The sequence below is a fragment of the Castanea sativa genome, chromosome 8 (genome assembly GCF_040712315.1).
Source record: "Castanea sativa cultivar Marrone di Chiusa Pesio chromosome 8, ASM4071231v1".
Classification (NCBI taxonomy): Eukaryota; Viridiplantae; Streptophyta; class Magnoliopsida; order Fagales; family Fagaceae; genus Castanea; species Castanea sativa.
In genome coordinates, this window is record NC_134020.1 from 50,762,286 (window position 1) to 50,780,809 (window position 18,524).

The following is an 18,524-nucleotide window of genomic DNA, read 5'->3' on the forward strand; positions in this document are numbered from 1 at the left end:
CTTCAGTGAGTCAATGGCAGTCATACCACTCACATAGATCTTATATTTTATTATCTCCCAAAAAAAAAAAAAAAATACCATAATGAATTATTGGTCCAAAACAGATAATGCAACCTCGACTTGTTCTTAATAGTTAAAGGAGCATACTTCCATTCACTCCAGGCTTGAAAGCTTATATCAGGCTCCCTAACTCAGGCTGAGTTTATGCCTTATACATACATACATTAAAGTAATAAGGATAATTTGAAAGGGCATAATTTCCTCCAAACTGGTTTGGAGAAAAATTCTACCAACTTCATTATGTGGCAATTAGATGATCATTCACATGTACTTTCAATCACATGACTTATTAAGTCATGTAATTTGTTTAAATTATTAAATAACTTATATGATTAATGGTTTAATTGATCACGACTCAGTGGATTGAAGGAGATTCCTTCAAACTATTTGAAAAGATATTATTTATTTAAATTATGTCAGAGGAAAAATCAATGTGCACACATACTTAGTAAGGACACAAAGAGACACAGAAAAGAAAAGGTAGTTAATGCCATACAATGGATTAGACCAATCTAAAAGGAAATACTTTGAACATTTTAAGAACTGACAAATGGGGTAGCTCAGGAAAATGAAGGGAGAATAATAAATCAAATGCGTTAACTATACTTACTGCAGAAAGAACGAAGAACACAATGGCATATCTATTTAAAATCATAACAAATGCAAAATAAAGTAACTTTTTTCATCTGGTCAGTCTAAATAAATTGAATTATTTACATGAGCCCCATGACTGTCATTCCTATGATAGAAAGCCATGCAAACTATTAACACAATACGACATGCTTCTGTTCATTTTGTTTTCAAATGATGAGTTGTTCAAACTTACCATCATCTAATCCACAAATGATAACCCCAAAACTGGAAACATGCAAGTCAGGTGAAAGACCACAAGCTAGGGTCAGCAATGGATACTGCAATTTTACAGCCCCTGGATACAATAAAGTAAATAACATTAAAACAAGAATAAAAAGGTGGAATCCTTAAAAATTGTAGTAAATTCAGATACATGTTAGAGAAAAACATTACTTACAATCTAAGCTCTGAAGTACCAAATCTAAGAATTTTTATGCACCAAAATACTCGATCAAGTTATCATCATACATCATGTCTTCAAATGAACTTAAGCCCTCAAGATCAAGATTTAAGGGGCTGCCCAATCCTCCGCAATCTAATGACAGGCTATCAATTGCAGACCCAAACTGAGAATCAACAGGCAGATGTTGCTCATTGTTAAATGCGTCTTTCACATAATAATGTAAGTCTCCTCTAGGAATATCAGTTGCACTTCCATGCAGGGCTGGTACATGGACTCCAACTTCCTCTGGTCTAATTTGAGGTTCATTCATTACAATCTGAGACTGCTGCCTATCATGTGTTTGCCCATATTCTACAGACGGATTATAAAAGTTGCGGTTATCTCCATGATGCATCTCAGTATTTTGCATCACAGGATAAAGCAAAGGCCTCCCATCCACATACATGCTCTGTGTGGAACTTAGATTGTCAGCAGGTATAGCAGCAAAATAATTAAATTCAATTGCAGGAATCTGGGGTTGGACATCAAAATCTTTCTCCAGCGGCCTCAATGCTGCAATTGTATCAGCTTCCTGTTGATCTCCATGGGTCTGAAATCCAACTTGCATATCTGTGTGGTTTACATCAGGCAAAGTCACTATCGGTTCAACATTGAGAGGCTCATCATGAGCTGGTTCAGGCATTTGATCAGCACGGTTTGATCTGACACGGGATCTTTTTCTTCTAGGTTGCTTTTCCTCTGGATCTTTATCCTGGACAGGAGCGTTATCCTGTAGATTGTCTGAAGGTTCTACATCCACTGGTTGATTTCTCCTATCATCTCTAGATGATACAGAACCTGCACCATCATCAACACCATCTACATCGTAGTCACTGTCACTACTAACAGCAGCTTGCTTATTTCCACCACAGCCACCTCGTCGCATATCAGTTACACCAGATGTCCCATTATCACTACTAGGCTGCTGAATTAGGGATTCCTCCCTGCTTAAAACCCCCAACCAGATTGCACTTTCCTTTGCCGTCATCTTATCCTGTAAGCACTTTGATTGGCGGACATGCCTCCTTATCTTAGCAATATCAGGTGACATGTGCTTTATAACCGCAGTTAATACTCCAACTTTCCACATCTTCTTCAAATCATGCGGCTTCTTATAAGGAGGTCTTTGACCATGGGGAAGCCCTAATTTTACCCACCAATCTTCATTTCCAGTTGGCCACCACGGTGGCGGAACTCCCTTTTCTAGCGGGTACTTTCTTTGAGGGGGGTCACAGTGTTGCATTAAAGAAGACAAAAGTGACCCAAGAGTAGCATCTTGCAAGTCTTGAAGAATGCTTTGAGAGTTCCCATTCCGATTATTTTCTGCCTCAGTCATGGCAAGGCAGTCCGCTTCATACTTGGATATTGCTGCTGGCCCATTCTTATCAAACTTCACCTTTTCTTTCCACCAAGCTCTAATGTTGTCAGAAGCACCACTCACTGGCTTACCCTTCTCAGGAATGATACCATAGACAAATCCACGAGCTTTGCAAACTTCCATCAGCTTCAGCATATATTTGAGAATCCCATCCTGTGCTCTAGACATTTTCTTCCTCCGAGCCTGATCAGTGGTCTGCTTGGGCTTCTGCTTCTCTGCAGCTTGTTGGGCTGCAATCTTCTGTCTTTCCTTAAGCCTCTTGAGTTTGATACGATCCTTCCACATTCGCCTTTCCAATTCTTCTGCTTCAATCTCTTCATCACTCACATCTTTATCCGCTATGTTGTCACACCTTAAGTCATCAACTTCTAAATCCGAACTGTCGCCCAATGTGTCATCAATAAGGTGGTCCATTGAATCAAATTACAACAACCCTCTGGTTGATGAGGAAAACGCTTGGAAGAAAACAAAACTAAATCTTGAATCTTACTACTTATTTTGTTTCAGCCCCCAAGCTATACAGCCACTCTAGGACTAAAATGAAAAGTAGTACCAGGCTCCCTACTAGTGCAAGGTTCTGTTACATCGAACATCAAAATCAATCCACAATCAAAAACCCAGATTAATTTTCTATTCCTACCTTATCTCAGAAACAAAACAAAACATAATTATTGCTGAATTCTAATGAACTCACAAATATTGAGCCAAACAGCCCCTTTTCTTTATTCAATCAAACCCATCCTCCTGATGACCCCAAACAGCCCTACCTATAAAAATCCCTAAAAATTCTTAGATTACAAAGATTCAAATATTAACATACAAACCCAACATCCTGTATTAGATTTAAAAACAAACCCACATCTCAAAAGTTCTTCTTTTAAAAAAAAAAAAATATATATATATATATATATATATATATATATATATATATATATATATATATATATATAAGCAAAACCCCACTTCTCAGAATTTCCAAAAACTGAATCTTTTATACAGATAGAAATGAACCAATTCAAAGGGCCAGATTAAGTTATATAACACACACACAAAAACAAAAACAAAAAAAAATAATAATAAATAATAACAACAACATGAGATTGAGATTTTGGGAATTGAAAAAAAAAAATGAAGAATTCTTACCAGAATTCAATTCCAATCTCTTCAGCTTCAGCCTTCACATATTTTGATGATAAATCCCAGAAATGAATTCGAAAGACGAAAATCCTCACAGTCGCGTATTTGTTTTGTCCTCTTCTCTATGTAGGAGCTGACAAATATGAGCCAGAGAGAGATAGAGATAACCCAGAAAAGGTATGTGAGTTTTGGGCAGATAAAAATTGCTTAAAATTCAATGCCAAAAAATATATATATATTTACGAAGAGAGTGAATGAGAGAGGGTTTGTTTTTAGAGAGAGAGAGAGAGAGAGAGAGATATGCTCGACGGCCAAAGGAGTCAGCAAAAGACAACCACTTCGAGGGCTATCAGTCATCCATGAGGTGCCAATCTCTTCAATTTTTTTTAAGGTAAATTAAAACGTGGGACCCATGAGTTTCTCTTTGGTGATGCCTTCTGATTGGTCCAAAAATATATATAAAATAGTAATGGAAAAGTCTTTGTATTATGCTCCTCTCTTTTTTTAAGGTTTTTTGAAAGGTCTGGTTAATATATGCTCTAAAAGTATACATTAATAAAATTGTTTTTGAAAAAATTTTATTGAGAATTGAAAAATTTGTCAAAATTTTTTCAATTTTCAATAAAATTTTTTTAAAAATAGTATATTATTATAAACTCTTAAAATACACGTCAATTAAAATTTTTTATAATAGTACGTTGTATATAGACACCATAAATAGGAAATTTTCCTTTTTGGTTTTTTGAATTGTACATTGTATATAGACACCAGAAATAGGAAATTACCAAAATAAGAGTGCTTTTATAAGTATTCCTTATTTTTAGCAAATATTGACAAGGTAAGTAATAATAATAACAATAAAATTTCTCATTATTTTTAGCAAATATTAACAGAGTAAGTAATAATAATAATAATAATAATAGTAAAATTTCTCATAATATAGTAAGGTAGGTAATTACTTATTATACAAATGAATATATTTCACATGACTTTAATAGACCTACCCATGAAGAATGATCTGGCTTTTAATTAAACAAAAATTTTATCTTTAAATTGATTTGGAGGAAACATTTTCCATTTCCAATCCATAGCAATTAATAAAAGAATAAAGTTTACCACAAAATTGGTTGTAGGTAAACCTTACATAATAAAATAAACATTGTTGCATATTTTAAAAGTTTAACCATTGAACTACGTGTTCATTATTTATTATATAATCTATAAGCTTATATTTTATGCATAATTTTAAACTATAAAAACTTGCAATTTAAAAAATTTATTGACGACATAGCTATTAATTTTTAATTTTCTAGAAATTTTACAAATATGAAGAATATAAGAATAAATTGGTGGATTTATCAAAATTCATCCCCAATATAAATATATTGAATAAAGTTGTAATTTAAAACTATAACTAATTTTATAACTAAATTTTGTTCTTAATAAAATTATTCAAGTTCATATGACTCATTTAAATAATATGTAAATAGTTTATGAGTGGGTTAGAGGATACTCCTCTAAACTAGATTAAAGAAAAATTATGTTTATCAATTAATTAATGTTTCAAAATTGAGTTGTATACCACCGCATGCCCTCGGTGTGATGGTCATTTCATAAGTATAAGTACTTGTAGGGTGTGGGAGGCAAGAGCCGGGGTTCAAGTCTCTCAGAAGGAGCTTCACACATGTATACACTTAGATTAGGTTAGAGTATAAATTCTATCTTGTATCTAAAATTGAGTTGTATAAGAGTTAAATCAAAATTTAATGGTTTTATGAGTCATCACAATCACACTTTTTTTTAGAAGGATCACAATCATATAATTGGTTGGAGGAATCCCACTAATGGCAAGTAAAAAGACCATCATTGTGTATTTTTAATTACATGACATTTTTTTTTTATAAATCATATTACTTGTTTAAATAATATAAGTAAGTGATATTATGAAACACTAATGTAATGGATTAGAGGAAATTTTTTTAAACTAGTTTGGAAGAAAATACTACTTAACTATGTTATCTTGACAAGTGTTAAAGAATAATATAAATTAAAGTAATAGAAACCAATTTTGACATGTTCTTTTCATTAAAAGTTCTGTATCTCAATTGATTGACACATTTTGATATTTTAAATTGAGACATCCAATATTCTAATCTTCTATCTCAAATATCAAAATAATAATAATAATTTGATATGCCTTTCATTTTGAGTTGCCTCAATCAAAAACCCTAAACTAGCCGTATTTGTGGAGAGCAAAAACCCTTTTTGGGGGCGGCCACGAACTTCCCAAATTCCAATGCATAACTTTGTTCCACTTCCACCTCATTTGGATTTTGGCGTTATTCCTTTGTAAAAATAAAATAATGCATCTATCATTTTGTTGATTAATTTATGCAAATATTCAGGAAAAGAAACTGGTTGACGTAAATGATATGTGGAATTTGTTAAAGATATTCAATTTTTTTTTATTTTAGTTTTTTAGCTTTTAATTTTTTGGGTTATATGATTGTATCATGGTGATAGATCTTATCAACAAGAATCATAGCGAACAACGGAATTGAAGGGTACTCTTCAAACCAACAGATAGGACCTTCCGCTAATTTGAGACATTAATAAAAAAAGAAACTTTTTTTTTCTAAAGCACATCATTTTTAGTGTGCTGATTTCCTATATATTTAGCCATAATTTGGGCTAAGAGCGATGAGATTTACTAGGAAGGTGAAATCTTGGCCTAAGGGTAAGGATTTGATATTTAAGTCAGCCATATGTAGGAAAATTCGTAAATAGTTCCGGAGTATAGTAAAATGGTACTTCTTTTTCTAACACTCATGGTGGACCCCGCTATGAATTTTAATCAGTGGACCCTATCATGAATGTGAGAGGAGGGAGCATCATTCTCCATACTTCAGAAGTGGATTTCATATTCTTTACGTTCTTAATATACATGTCAAATTTTATGTCAATCGGATATTATTTACTATATAATCTATAAGATTATATTTTATGCATAATTATAAACTACAAAAACTTACAATTTAAATAATTTATTAATAACGTAGCTATTAATTTTTAATTTTCTAGAAATTTTGCAAGCATGAAGGATATAAAAAGAAAATATAATCCAATGGTGGATTTGTCAAAATTCACCTCAAATAAAAAATATTGAGTAAGGCTATAACAAAAAATTTAGCTTGAACTCTTAAAAATTTCGTGCATTTCCCTTCCTTATCCCAAAAAAAAAAACATTCCCTATTTCCCTAACCGCTTTCATTAACGTTTAAAAATGCCTTGAAACACTTGTCTATTTTCGACTAATGTAAGAGTAGCTTGATCAAACACTCTTTTTTTTTTTTTTTTTAAATAATTTGATGATAAGGTGATGGTAAAGCTAAAGGGTGATTTGAATCTTATTTATGCAATGAGAGTATATTATGGCTTCATTTGTTTCGATGAAAAATCTTGTGTAAAGATAGTTTTTTTTTTTTTTTTTTGGTAATATAAAAAAAGATGAGTTAAAGGAAAAAGTATGGCTTATTTTTAGAGATTGTTTTCCACTAATTTTTTTGAAAAACAACTATCTCACAACAAACTAAATAAGAGAAGTTAGGAGGTTATTTTTCAACTCATTTAAAATTGCTACTAAATATTGAAAAATGAGACAGTTTTATGGAGCATATTTCATTATTTCTTGAAAAATAACTCATTTTTTAGAAAATGTCATTGTTGAAACAAACAGACATTATACCACTTAGTCACACAACTCTTAACCATGTACACTTTCTAAAGATATTTCAAACTGTAATTTAATAATCTTAAAAAAAAAAGTGGTGGTAAAATATTTTTTTAAATTAATTTCTCTTAGAAATAAGAAATTGAAAGAACAAATTATAATAACTAGATTTTTTCTTTTAGCAATTGAGTTCTAATATCTAACCTATGTTTAAAAGAGAGCGAGTGGGTGTGGGACCAATAGTCCAATAAGAGCACCTTCTGTGGGGAGTAAAAGGACCCAAGCAGGCATTTGGGCCTTTGGGCTCTAGCAAGGAGGGCCGATCTGTTCATGAGTTGAGAACTTGTTAGTACTGCAAATCGGCCCATACGCTGAGGGTCCGAGGACACATCCGAGGGTGAGTTTCTCCTCGGACAGACCCAAGAGAACTCGGAGATTCACTACGAAAGTTAAGGCAGAATTCTGGAAAGACTGTTGGTTAAGAGGGGGAAATCCTGAACCTTCTAGATACACCGATGTTAGAAAAATATCATGAGCAAAGGCTGCCACCTCCACATTAAAGACTCTGCACCTACCTCCCTGGCCGCATTAATGGGGAAGTGACCCCTGAACAGTAGAATTGAAACTTCTGGTTACTATTCAAAGTCACTAAGAGAATAAATATCTAGAGGGGAGGGGATTTGAGCAACACGTAGATAAAGCATCAGGAGAAGAAGTATTTAAGGGAGGTAAAGGCCAAAGAAAAGGGGGATCAGTCAGTTGTAAAGAAGGAAATTAAGAATTGTAACCTTTAAGAAAGAAAGAAAGAAATAATACAGAAGTGGTCATCGGCTTTCGTCCGAGGAGGTCCATTTGCAATTATCATCCATTATTTACAAGTGTTTGCACACCTTAGCCTGTTATCAAGTTCTCAGTATCTCTAACCTAGATTTCAAGCCCACACTCTACAAATTTAATTGTTTAAGGCTTATTGGGCCTGAGCCCATAGTTGTCTTTGGGTCCAGGTGCAATTGTGTACTTACATATTCTTCTTCTTTTTTTGAGAAAAACCAATAAAAGTACCTAGAACTTATGTTGTACTAGTTTCATTTCTACCATGAGGGTTATAGTTATTTTAATCCATAAAATCTTGGTTGCAAAAAAAAAAAAAATCCATAAAATCTTTTGTTCTTAAATAATATAGTTGAGGTTTAAATCTCACATACATAAAAAAATCAATTGACACTTTTTTTTTTGGTACAGTGGGAATGCTTCATATATATTTATTTTTGTGTTTTCTATATATGGTATTTAAATCTTTTATAACTATTTTTTATGAAAAAAAATTTAATATTTATAAACAAGTGGACTTTCTTAGCAAAAATAAATAAACAAATAAACATAAGTGGACTTTTTAATTTGGTAATCCCACCATCAAGTTTTTTTTCCCACTCAAGCCTAGTCAATGTTTTATGAGTGTCTGCATATCATAGAATCAGTGATACGACCAAGGGCTATACCAAGTTTTGAAAGTGAAAACCTCGTGGATTTATAATTTATTTCGTAATCCCCAATTACTATTTGCTATATATGTGATCATGCACTCCATAACCTAAATTCTTATTATTTTTACTTATACCTTTGTTTTTTTTAAAGCATATAGTACACATTTAACGATTATAATTAACATCAATTTACAAACAAGTGGACCAAAAAAAAAAAAAAACACCAATAAGCTTGGGATTCTTTTGTATTTATTTATTTCTTTCTTTCTTTCTTTCCTTAATTAAGTTTACTCTGAAATTGATAATGACTACTGCATATCATAGAATGTGTGATCTAACTAATGACTACCTTGTTTTTTACGGGTAGAAAAATAATGCAGCAAACACAGAATAAAATAGTATATCTAGAGTTTAACAAGCTGTCTAAATTCTAATGCAGTTATACTTTCTTCAGTTTTCTAATTAAGATAATGTGTATTATCTATTTTCATGAATCTAATCTAGTACGTGGATCATGATTCACACGGTTTTAGATTCATTTTTATAGGGCAGGGTTTTTCAATTATCATACAGTAGCCTATTACAGTGCATTGGTGTGCACACCCATAAAAAAAAACACACACACACACATATTATTTATCTATTTTAGGGTTAGAACTTAGTATAGAACTTGGCTGATGCCTCCAACTATCGTGGAGGAATTTCTCCAAGTGCATACAATATATATATTTTTAGAAAACTTTTATTGCAAATTGTAGTGCAATTGCAATCATTCATTGACCACACTTTTAGTGTTAAGTTTTGTTATTAGATTTTCAGTTGCCTATAATGGTGGTTTACAGACCTATAATGGTGGGTTTTAGACTTTCTGTTAGCTGCCAAACTAATAAAGTCTCATTATTGTTGAGCCGCCTACCAAAAAAAACTATTTGACATTTTGACTTGATGGTAAAGATCACTTATCATGAAACAGATGTCATAAGTTTAATTTTATCATATTTATCAAAATAGAAATGACCTATAATACCAAAATATAAGTTTATTATACACTTATAAAAATTTCACTTCATTTATTTAAAAAGAAAATAAAAGGAAAGAATAAAAGATCCCATGAAGCGATTTATATCTTTTGTAATAATTTGACTCAAATTCTTAATTAATGTAAGTCTCTCTCTCTCTCTCTCTCTCTCTCTCTCTATATATATATATATATATATATATATATTTTTTTTTTTTTTTTGTTGAGAAAACTCTATAAAATTTAAAATGACAAAAAATATATAGAGTTCTAACTTATGAGGAAGTGGTTTACACCTTCATACCAAAAATAAAAATGGTAAGACCATAACTTTTGCCACAATTCGTCTACATGGCGAGTTATGAGCAGTGGAGTAAATATGATGGGTTTATAACTTCACCGTTCACAACTCACTACGTGAACAAATTATGATAAAATTATGACTTTAGTTGTGGTCTTAACATTATTGTATAGGAAATGATTGAAGGCCTATTTGTTTATATGTTCAGAAAGTGACGTGAAATTGTGTGTTTTTATGAACTCTTGATTTCTTCCTAACTTGCTTTTTTAAACTTGGCTTGTAATAAAATACTATATAGCTAGTGATGCTGGTATGGAAATCTTTTGTCAACTATCAGAAGATCAACTTTAAGCATTCCGTTATCTCATTTTTAACAAAAAGAAGATGCTATTCGCACCACCACATTATCAAGAACAATTTATTCGGGAATTTATGGTGAATCTCAACTTTGATTGGTGCGTACACCATGTTTAGAACAACTAGCCATTGAAAAGATGGACACACTTTCAATACTGGTGAAAAGGACAATTTCATAAATCTGTAAAGGAATAGATCATTTGTTGCAGCTTTACAATGACAATTCCATTCTAGATTTCTTTTCGAATACAAAATCGGCTGTAATGACACAATGATAAATAATTGCTTATTTTGGAAATTTAAACCATGATATATCCAATCATTTAATTATTATTCTAACATTAATTTTGAAAAGTATATATACTTATTCTTTTCATCTAATTTCACAAGCACCTAAAATTGAAGGCCAGATCTTAATGGTTGACTACTTTCCTTGACAGATTAACCTTGAATTGGAATAGTGCAAGTGAAAAGCAGAGCATTTCTAGATGGTTGAATCTAGAGAAGATGAAAGTGATCGAGTGTAGGCTTTCGGTTAACTTAAACATTTCTGGCCCACGCCTCCACTTTGTAGGACAGTGTAAAGGGATGGAAGGGATCAAATTTTCTGCACTTGAATTCACCTTTTTTGGATATCTTTATCAAAGGAAATCTACATAAAGACTCTCTCTCTCTCTCTCTCTCTCTCTCTCTCTCTCTAAAGTTTCCAAGCTAGAAAAATTAGTTATTTTGTGCCATTTTCATTATATAGCCTTTTTTTTTTTTTTTTAAATATTTAGAGATGATTTTAAACAATGGTGTTTGCTCTTAATGCTAACTTTTTTTTATCGAGGATTCTAGCCTTTTACCCTTATTTTTCAAAATATTTGGCAATATGCCCATGTTTTGAAATTATTTAGGTTCGTGCACTTGTTTCGAAACTTGATTGGTAGAAATTCGAGTATGGGGTGATCAAACTTAAAAAAAAATAATAATAATAAGTGCATGGAACTTGAGTTCATGGAGTTCAAGTTCCATACCTATAGCTGCGTTTTATAAGACCTATAGCGGCGTTTTCTATGGAACTCGAGCTCCATGAACTCGAGTTCCATGCATTTTTTTTTTTTTTTTTTTAAGTTTGGTCACCCCAAATCTATAGCTGTGTTTTATAAGACTTATAGCGGCGTTTTATGTGGAACTCGAGCTCCATGAACTCGAGTTCCATGCAATTTTTTTTTTATTAATTTTTTTTAAAAATTTGATTGTGCATAACTCGATTTTGAGAAAATCAAGTTTCAAAATAGGGGCACGAACCTAAATAGTTTGGAAACAGGGGCATATTGCCAAATATTTTGAAAAATGAGGGTACAAGGCTAGAATCCCCCTTTTTTATCATCAAACCTAAACTCTAATTGATTTTTTAATGTAGGTGGAGATCAAACTTCAAATCTCAGACACCAATTGATTTTTTGGTGTAGGCGGGAATCAAACCATATATCTCTTATTCGACGACAAGAGATTTTACCAGTTGAGTAACTGAAATTCTGGAACCCACTTCAAGAAGAAGCTTGAATGATATGTCAACTGTCAAGTGTTAACTGATAACAATCGATGTTACCTAGCTTGCTACTTTATTTAGTAACCTTTTTTCACATAAAAATCTTTGTGATGTTTTTGTCCTTTAACTACACAGATTACAATATTAAGCAAGGTCAAGTAATACTAATTGAATACGTTTACTCATACTCAAGCCGGAGAGAGGGGACATGAATTCCAACTTGCTTGTTGATTCAGTTATGTGAGAATTGCTTTTGTGGAACGACCAAGATTTCGTCTCATCACTATTTCACTAGTATCCCTAATGGGACCCTAAAGACTAAAGTAACTCTAATGAAAGAAAGTGATTGTGTTTTATGTCAACCTAATGACATTTTCGTTCTTTTCCCTTTCTGTCCTTTAGGTTTTGGAAAAATTTTCAAAATCTAATTTAAATCCACTACTTTAACATTATTATTGATGAAAACTGTTAACTTGTGTTTGGATAAAGAATAAGGAAAACTCTTAGAATTTTCAAATAATGGGATTTAAATTAATGGGGTTTCCAATCTTTACTAGTTTGATTTTTCATTGTTTGCATAAGCATAATGAAAGATTAAGAAAGCAGAGAATTGTAGCAATTGCAACAATGATAGTAATGGCTAAAGCTCCTGTTTAGTGTTATAGTGCATTAGACTAGACATGATGCGAATAAGTGAACAATTTTAAATACATGTCCATAATTTATTGCGGGCATTGCATTAAAACACCATATGCAAGCCAAACCCTATATTCATATGATTTGGTGTATAAAAAGTTTATAAATAATTACATATTCATACATCTATTAATTAACCTACATAACATGAAAGATAACAAGTCGAAATTTGCAAGTTGTGAAAATTGAGCTTGATGCTAAAGTAGTAATGGAATGGATATCAAGTAGTTTGTGTAATAATTATGCTCACTCTACCCTTATTTTGGATTGCATGCAACTTATGAGACAAATAGTGGCGTAGCTATTAAAGGACCGAGGGAGGCCTGGGACCCCCAAAATTTCTAAAAAAATTAATTTTTTTTTTGAAATATCTTAAATAATTTGAAATATTTTAAATAACCTTATCATTTTGGCCCTCTATGTCTAATAATAAATATTTTCTACCCTTAAAAAAAGATTTGTGACTACCCTAAGTTTTTTTTATGCCCAATAAAAATACTTTGGTCCATTTAACAACATATTAGGGCCTTGCTAGAAAAAAGAAAACCCCCCCCCCCAAAATTGCACATTACTATTTTACATTTCATAGAAAAAATATATTATATATGGCCCCCCAAAAATTAATTTCTAGCTCTGTCATTGGAGACAAATCCCAATCATGGAGATTAAGTACTATTTTCGAAAGGCAAATCAGTGTATGGATAGATAGATTAGCTAACAATGAAGCCGCTCAACAACAAAATTTTATGGTTTTGCTTAATCCTCCTATGGAAATCTTTTTTTTTTTTTTTTGATGTATTATGATTGAGGGGGCTTGTAGTATGAGAGGTTTTGCCTTAGCTCTTTTATGTTAAATTAATGCAATGCAATCCTCTTCTACAAAAAAAAAAAAGAAAAAAAAGAAAAAAAAGAACAAAGTCACCATGGTTGTGCTTGTGCATATCTCATAAGAAATAGTACACTATTTCTGGGCTAATGCAATGCCCATTGGACTGATGCCCATCAGGGTTTCAGGGCATCATGATCTGCTCATATGGCCTAGCCATATTGCCCTTGGCATTGGGCACACACTCTTGTGTCTTGTCTTTATATTGTTGCCTTTCGATAATACCAGGAATGCCCTCACTGAGCCCAAAGGATACAATGAAGTAGTAAAGGGCAGTATTGTAATATCGGAGGTCTGGCAAGGTGCAGTGGCACGACGCCATTGTGATCTTCTGGGCTCCACTAATAATGATTGGACCAAAGCTGTCCTACCCCCTCTCTCTCTCTCACGCCAACGTGGCAATTCGAATGGGTATACGACACGTGTCCCACGCCGTCACTATCCCCTACGAGGAAGATGTCTGTCCGAACATATACGAGGACTGTCAAAGCATGTTGTAATATTAACTCGGAATTGTAATAATACTTTCTAAAAGACAATTTTACCCTACGTAACTTTCTCTGCTTTGTTATCTTTTTGGGTTGTAATTTTGTTACGTTTATGGGGTCAAAACTGTCTTTACAATGTAATCCACAGAGAATATTTTACTTGGGGTGAATTTGATATTTTAACGAAACATTTTCCAAATTACATCTCACTCATCTCTTTTATCTCTTTTACTTGCTTCTTGTCTTGTCTTCTCTCTCTCACAACAAAGCTTGCTTTTTTTGGGTTGCTGAGCTCAACAAAAATGGCGTTTAGGAGGTCACTCACCTGGGTTCCAACCTTTTTGGTCATTCTATTACTTGCTTCAATACCATTTCTTCAAACTTCTCGTACCCGTGAGCTAGTCTCCTCTCTCTCTCTCTCTCTTGGAGTTGTTCTTTTACTTTTTGTTAATGCATATATTTACCGTTCAATGTGTACAGGTTTCCAAGGTGGAACAACAATGCCAGAAAACACAACCAAACTAATGAGACAGGTATACATATATTTTGATCATGAAAAGCATGTCAAAGATACCATTTTTATATTCAGAAAGATACAATTTTTGCTTCTTTTCTTTCACTGTCTTATCTTTCCAATGTGTACCCTTTTCATGAAATGGTCTTTCTCTAAAGAAAGTTTTTTTTTTTTTTTCTTTTTTTTTCTTTTTTGGGAAAAGGGATTTCAAATCCAGGCTGAGATGTTTGGAAATAGAGGAGCTTCTGTTCTCAACATAGAAGACTCAGCAAGAGAAGTTCCAACTGGACCTGACCCTCTTCACCACAACAACAACCCAATAGAACCCTAGTCCTTCTCTATATATGGACCTCTCTATTCAGTCAAAGATTATTATTATTATGGTGGGTTTCTCAGTTTCTCACCAGTTTTGTCCCTTTTATTTAGTCATGGAGATGGAGTATAATAATGGGTTATTCAGCGTTCTGGTCTTGTATAGAGCTGTTCATACTTGGCTTTTGGGAATATATGACTTCTGAATGGGCTATTTGATTTTAGGTTTATTTAGCTTAAATTAAAACAGTTTTTATTAACATTTTTTTTCCCTCTGTAAACGCAATTATCTAGAATTATTTGCTCGAAATTCTTGTTCGGTTTTGTATTTAGTATATAACAACTAAAAAGAAAAATGGTTTGAAATGAAAAAAATTATGCTTCTATTTGTTTACTACTTTGCTGGAGTCTTGAGGTGGCAGTGATATTTTTTAATTTTTAATTTTTATGGATTTGGGTTGTACTTTTGTTTTTGAAATTGGGCAATGGGCATGAAAAAGATAATTTCAAATTTTCGACAAAAAAAGGGAATGGGTGAAAGATTAATCCAAAATTTGTGATTCTTTTTCGGCTGTATGGGCTCTCTGTCTCTTTGTGTTCACTGACTCACTGCTAACTTTGGCCCAAAAAACTTCATTATTCATGGTGCTACGCTAGCTGGTCCATATGCAATCCGATAACATTGTTTAAGTGCATGTAACCTTAACTCTTAAGAAATGAATTGTTTGGAAAAATTACAAAGCCAATTAGAATTGTATAGTTATTCAATAGAGTAGGGTATGAGGGAAATGGTAAGTTGAATGGTACTCCAAGAAACAAACAAAAATTTCCAATGATCCTGGCTGTATTACTGTATACGTAGTACTATGTTGTACAACTCTACCTGGAAACTTGTGTCATGGGACAATGCTTTGGGAGTGAGAAGTGCAATGGCATCTTTTTTGCTATACGGGAAATATTACTCAAAATAGTAATTGTTATTTACATAATAAATTTTTTTAATAAATTTCATAAAGGTTAGCTATAGTAGTTATTGATATTTATTTAAATTTACAGACAACCACAGTTCACGTACACTGCTTTAATTATCTATTATTGTTACATCAATAATTTGTGAACAGAATTGTGACTATAGACTTATTGTACTAAAAAAATATACATAAAAAATTCCTCATGAACTCGTGTGAGCAAATGAACTAAGCCAAGGAGAAATCTGAAGGTAGTGGTGAAGGTGTTAGTCCTGGCAAGGAGAGAGAGTCTAATCCTCCCCTAGATTTGTCTCAATGAACTTCAATTTGCAGTGAGGAATATTAGTGCTCTAACTTACTCAGTTACTCCTTTAAATACAAGGAGATTAGGGCTTGGATTATAAAGTATAGGATATCTATTTGTTAATTGTTGTGCCTGGTAGAAACTTGAATGAAGTTAATGCTTCAAAGATTGGTAGAGGTGTTTAAGTATTGTTGTTCACAATGGTGTGAAAACTACGGTTTAAAAAGTGTTTTGAAAACACGTATTTAAAATACTCATAATGTGAAAAATGTATTTGGTACTATATTTTTAATAAACGTTTTTTCAAAAGTGAAAAAACATAAGTATATGTTTGGTATGTGTATTTTTTAAAAAGTGATGACATATAGTCTAATCAGTGAGACCTACAATTTTTAAAATATTTACAAAAGTGTCATTAAACAATGTTGTTTGAAATCTGAAACTGGTAAGAGGAGTTTTCCAAATTCAACGTTTAAATACTCTAAAATGAGTAACGTAACTCAAACATTCCTAAAAAAATGCTCTTACCGAACGCGTTATTTTTTTTAGAACCACAATTTTCAGTGTTTCAATATTGAAAACTGTTATTTGGAATCACATACCAAACCGACCTTGAAGAGTTTATTTGTGCTGAATGGGGTTTATTAAAGGTGTACTGGCACCTAACTGATGTGGCGGTTAGGTACATTCATAAAATTGCCCAAGTGGTTCATTGTGAGATCATTGTAAGCAAGGGGTAAAGATTCCTGGCCTCCTTTGTGTGTGTTTCAAACAGTGGTACAGCAAGCATGGATTTGTGGAAAACTCTAGCTTATTATAAGGCTCAAATAGGAGGTTAGTCATGATTATTGGGAGGTGACTCTGATATTGTTAGAAGCTTTGATGAGAGATATTGGGAAGGAGAGTTTCTTCTTTGTATGAAGAATAATTTTGTCAGTGTTTGAAAGAAAACGAAGTATTAATTGGATCACCTTTATATTGGGGGTTATATACTTTGAGTCTTTGACAAATAAGAGAGAGGATCGAGCAGTTTTAGCTAGAAAGTTGGATAGAATTTTAGTCAATCCTTTTTGCATTATTTAAAACTTCCCTCAAAATGTTTTGCCATGAAAAAAGTATAAACACAACAAAATCTTATAAAATTTTTACAAAAAAAAAAAAAATATTATGAGTTTCGGACTATGTTGTGGATTTGGGTATAATTTATTTTACTTTGAGTTATAGCAAGCTAACATCTTAATTTATTATGAAAATATTGTGAAATTTTATTGTCACCCGTAGAAGAACTAAAAATAAAATTTCTCCCGCTTGGCATTTTGGATCATGCTGCATGTTTTCCAACTCAAGCCCAGGTCAGGTCCAAGCCTTTTTTTTAAAAAAAATTTTGGACTGACCATGTTGGCTTTCTTTAGAAAATGCAACTTCATCTTAAAAGCATGTTTATTGGCCCATCTCTTATTGCAATGTTGTCTACATTTGTATCACCTATGTTCTTCATAACAAATTGAAAATATATGGTGCTGGACTGTCTAATAATGAATTCTTCTCTTTCAACCCTGAAGTGGTCCTATCAAATTTCTCATTGAAATGGAAATAAGAAATGAAAATAAACGTGTAGGAATCTGATATGAGATTGATTTAGATGTGAAGCTTGAAGTCATTTTATACAATAACGTTTCTTTAAATGTCCATCAATATTAGGATGTATACTTGATCACATGCTTTGAACATTGAAAATATCGTAACCAAATAGTGTGACCCACTCTCTCAAAAAAAAAAATATAGTGACCCGATGCAGATTAGGTATGTGGTCTACAAAGTCGTTCTAGATATTATTGCTTCTTAGTGGTTAGTAATAATGAAACACTTATTCATAATTCCAAAAATACCAAAAAAACAAAATCACAAAAGCCAAGAATGATGCAAAAGGTTACGTTGTTTCAGAGGAATTTGTTCCAAACCGATCAAAATGTTTTTTTTTTTTTTTTTGATAGATGATCAAAATATTGACCCTGAAATCTTTTTCATGCACTAAATGATCAAAAGCCACCGTTTCAACAGTTGTTATCAAATTATAAGTCTCTTGTTTTGTTTGTTTTCAATAATACTAGCCAAAAAATAGAGACATTTGTTTCTATATGTCTAGAGAATGTACACGTCTCAACCTTCTTTATCACCAACTCCATTTATTGTGCCTCAGAATTTTTCTTTTTTGGTCTTAAATTTGGTCGTACGGCACACTGCATTTCAAAGGAAAAATCTTAGAATTACAAGCAAGA

The 18,524-nt window shown here is 32.4% G+C and overlaps 1 protein-coding gene across 2 annotated transcripts; it reads right to left on the minus strand.

Moving 5' to 3' along the window:
- Positions 1-666: 666 nt before the first annotated feature.
- LOC142607487 (ETHYLENE INSENSITIVE 3-like 3 protein) lies at positions 667-4,011 on the minus strand. Of its 2 annotated transcripts, XM_075779001.1 has the most exons (4): positions 3,657-3,972; positions 3,208-3,280; positions 1,091-3,090; positions 667-988 (listed from the first exon to the last, which is right to left on the minus strand). In XM_075779001.1, the coding sequence occupies exon 3, from the start codon at positions 2,925-2,927 to the stop codon at positions 1,125-1,127; it is 1,803 nt and encodes a 600-aa protein (XP_075635116.1). In that variant the 5' UTR covers positions 2,928-3,090; positions 3,208-3,280; positions 3,657-3,972; the 3' UTR covers positions 667-988; positions 1,091-1,124. The 2 variants fall into 2 exon arrangements, with proteins under 2 accessions (XP_075635116.1, XP_075635117.1); XM_075779002.1 differs by lacking the exon at positions 3,208-3,280 and having other exon boundaries at positions 3,657-4,011.
- Positions 4,012-18,524: the final 14,513 nt, after the last annotated feature.

Excerpts from the sequence above, each read along its gene's own strand:
- LOC142607487 (XM_075779002.1), bottom strand. The coding sequence starts at position 2,927 with ATGGACCACCTTATTGATGACACATTGGGCGACAGTTCGGATTTAGAA.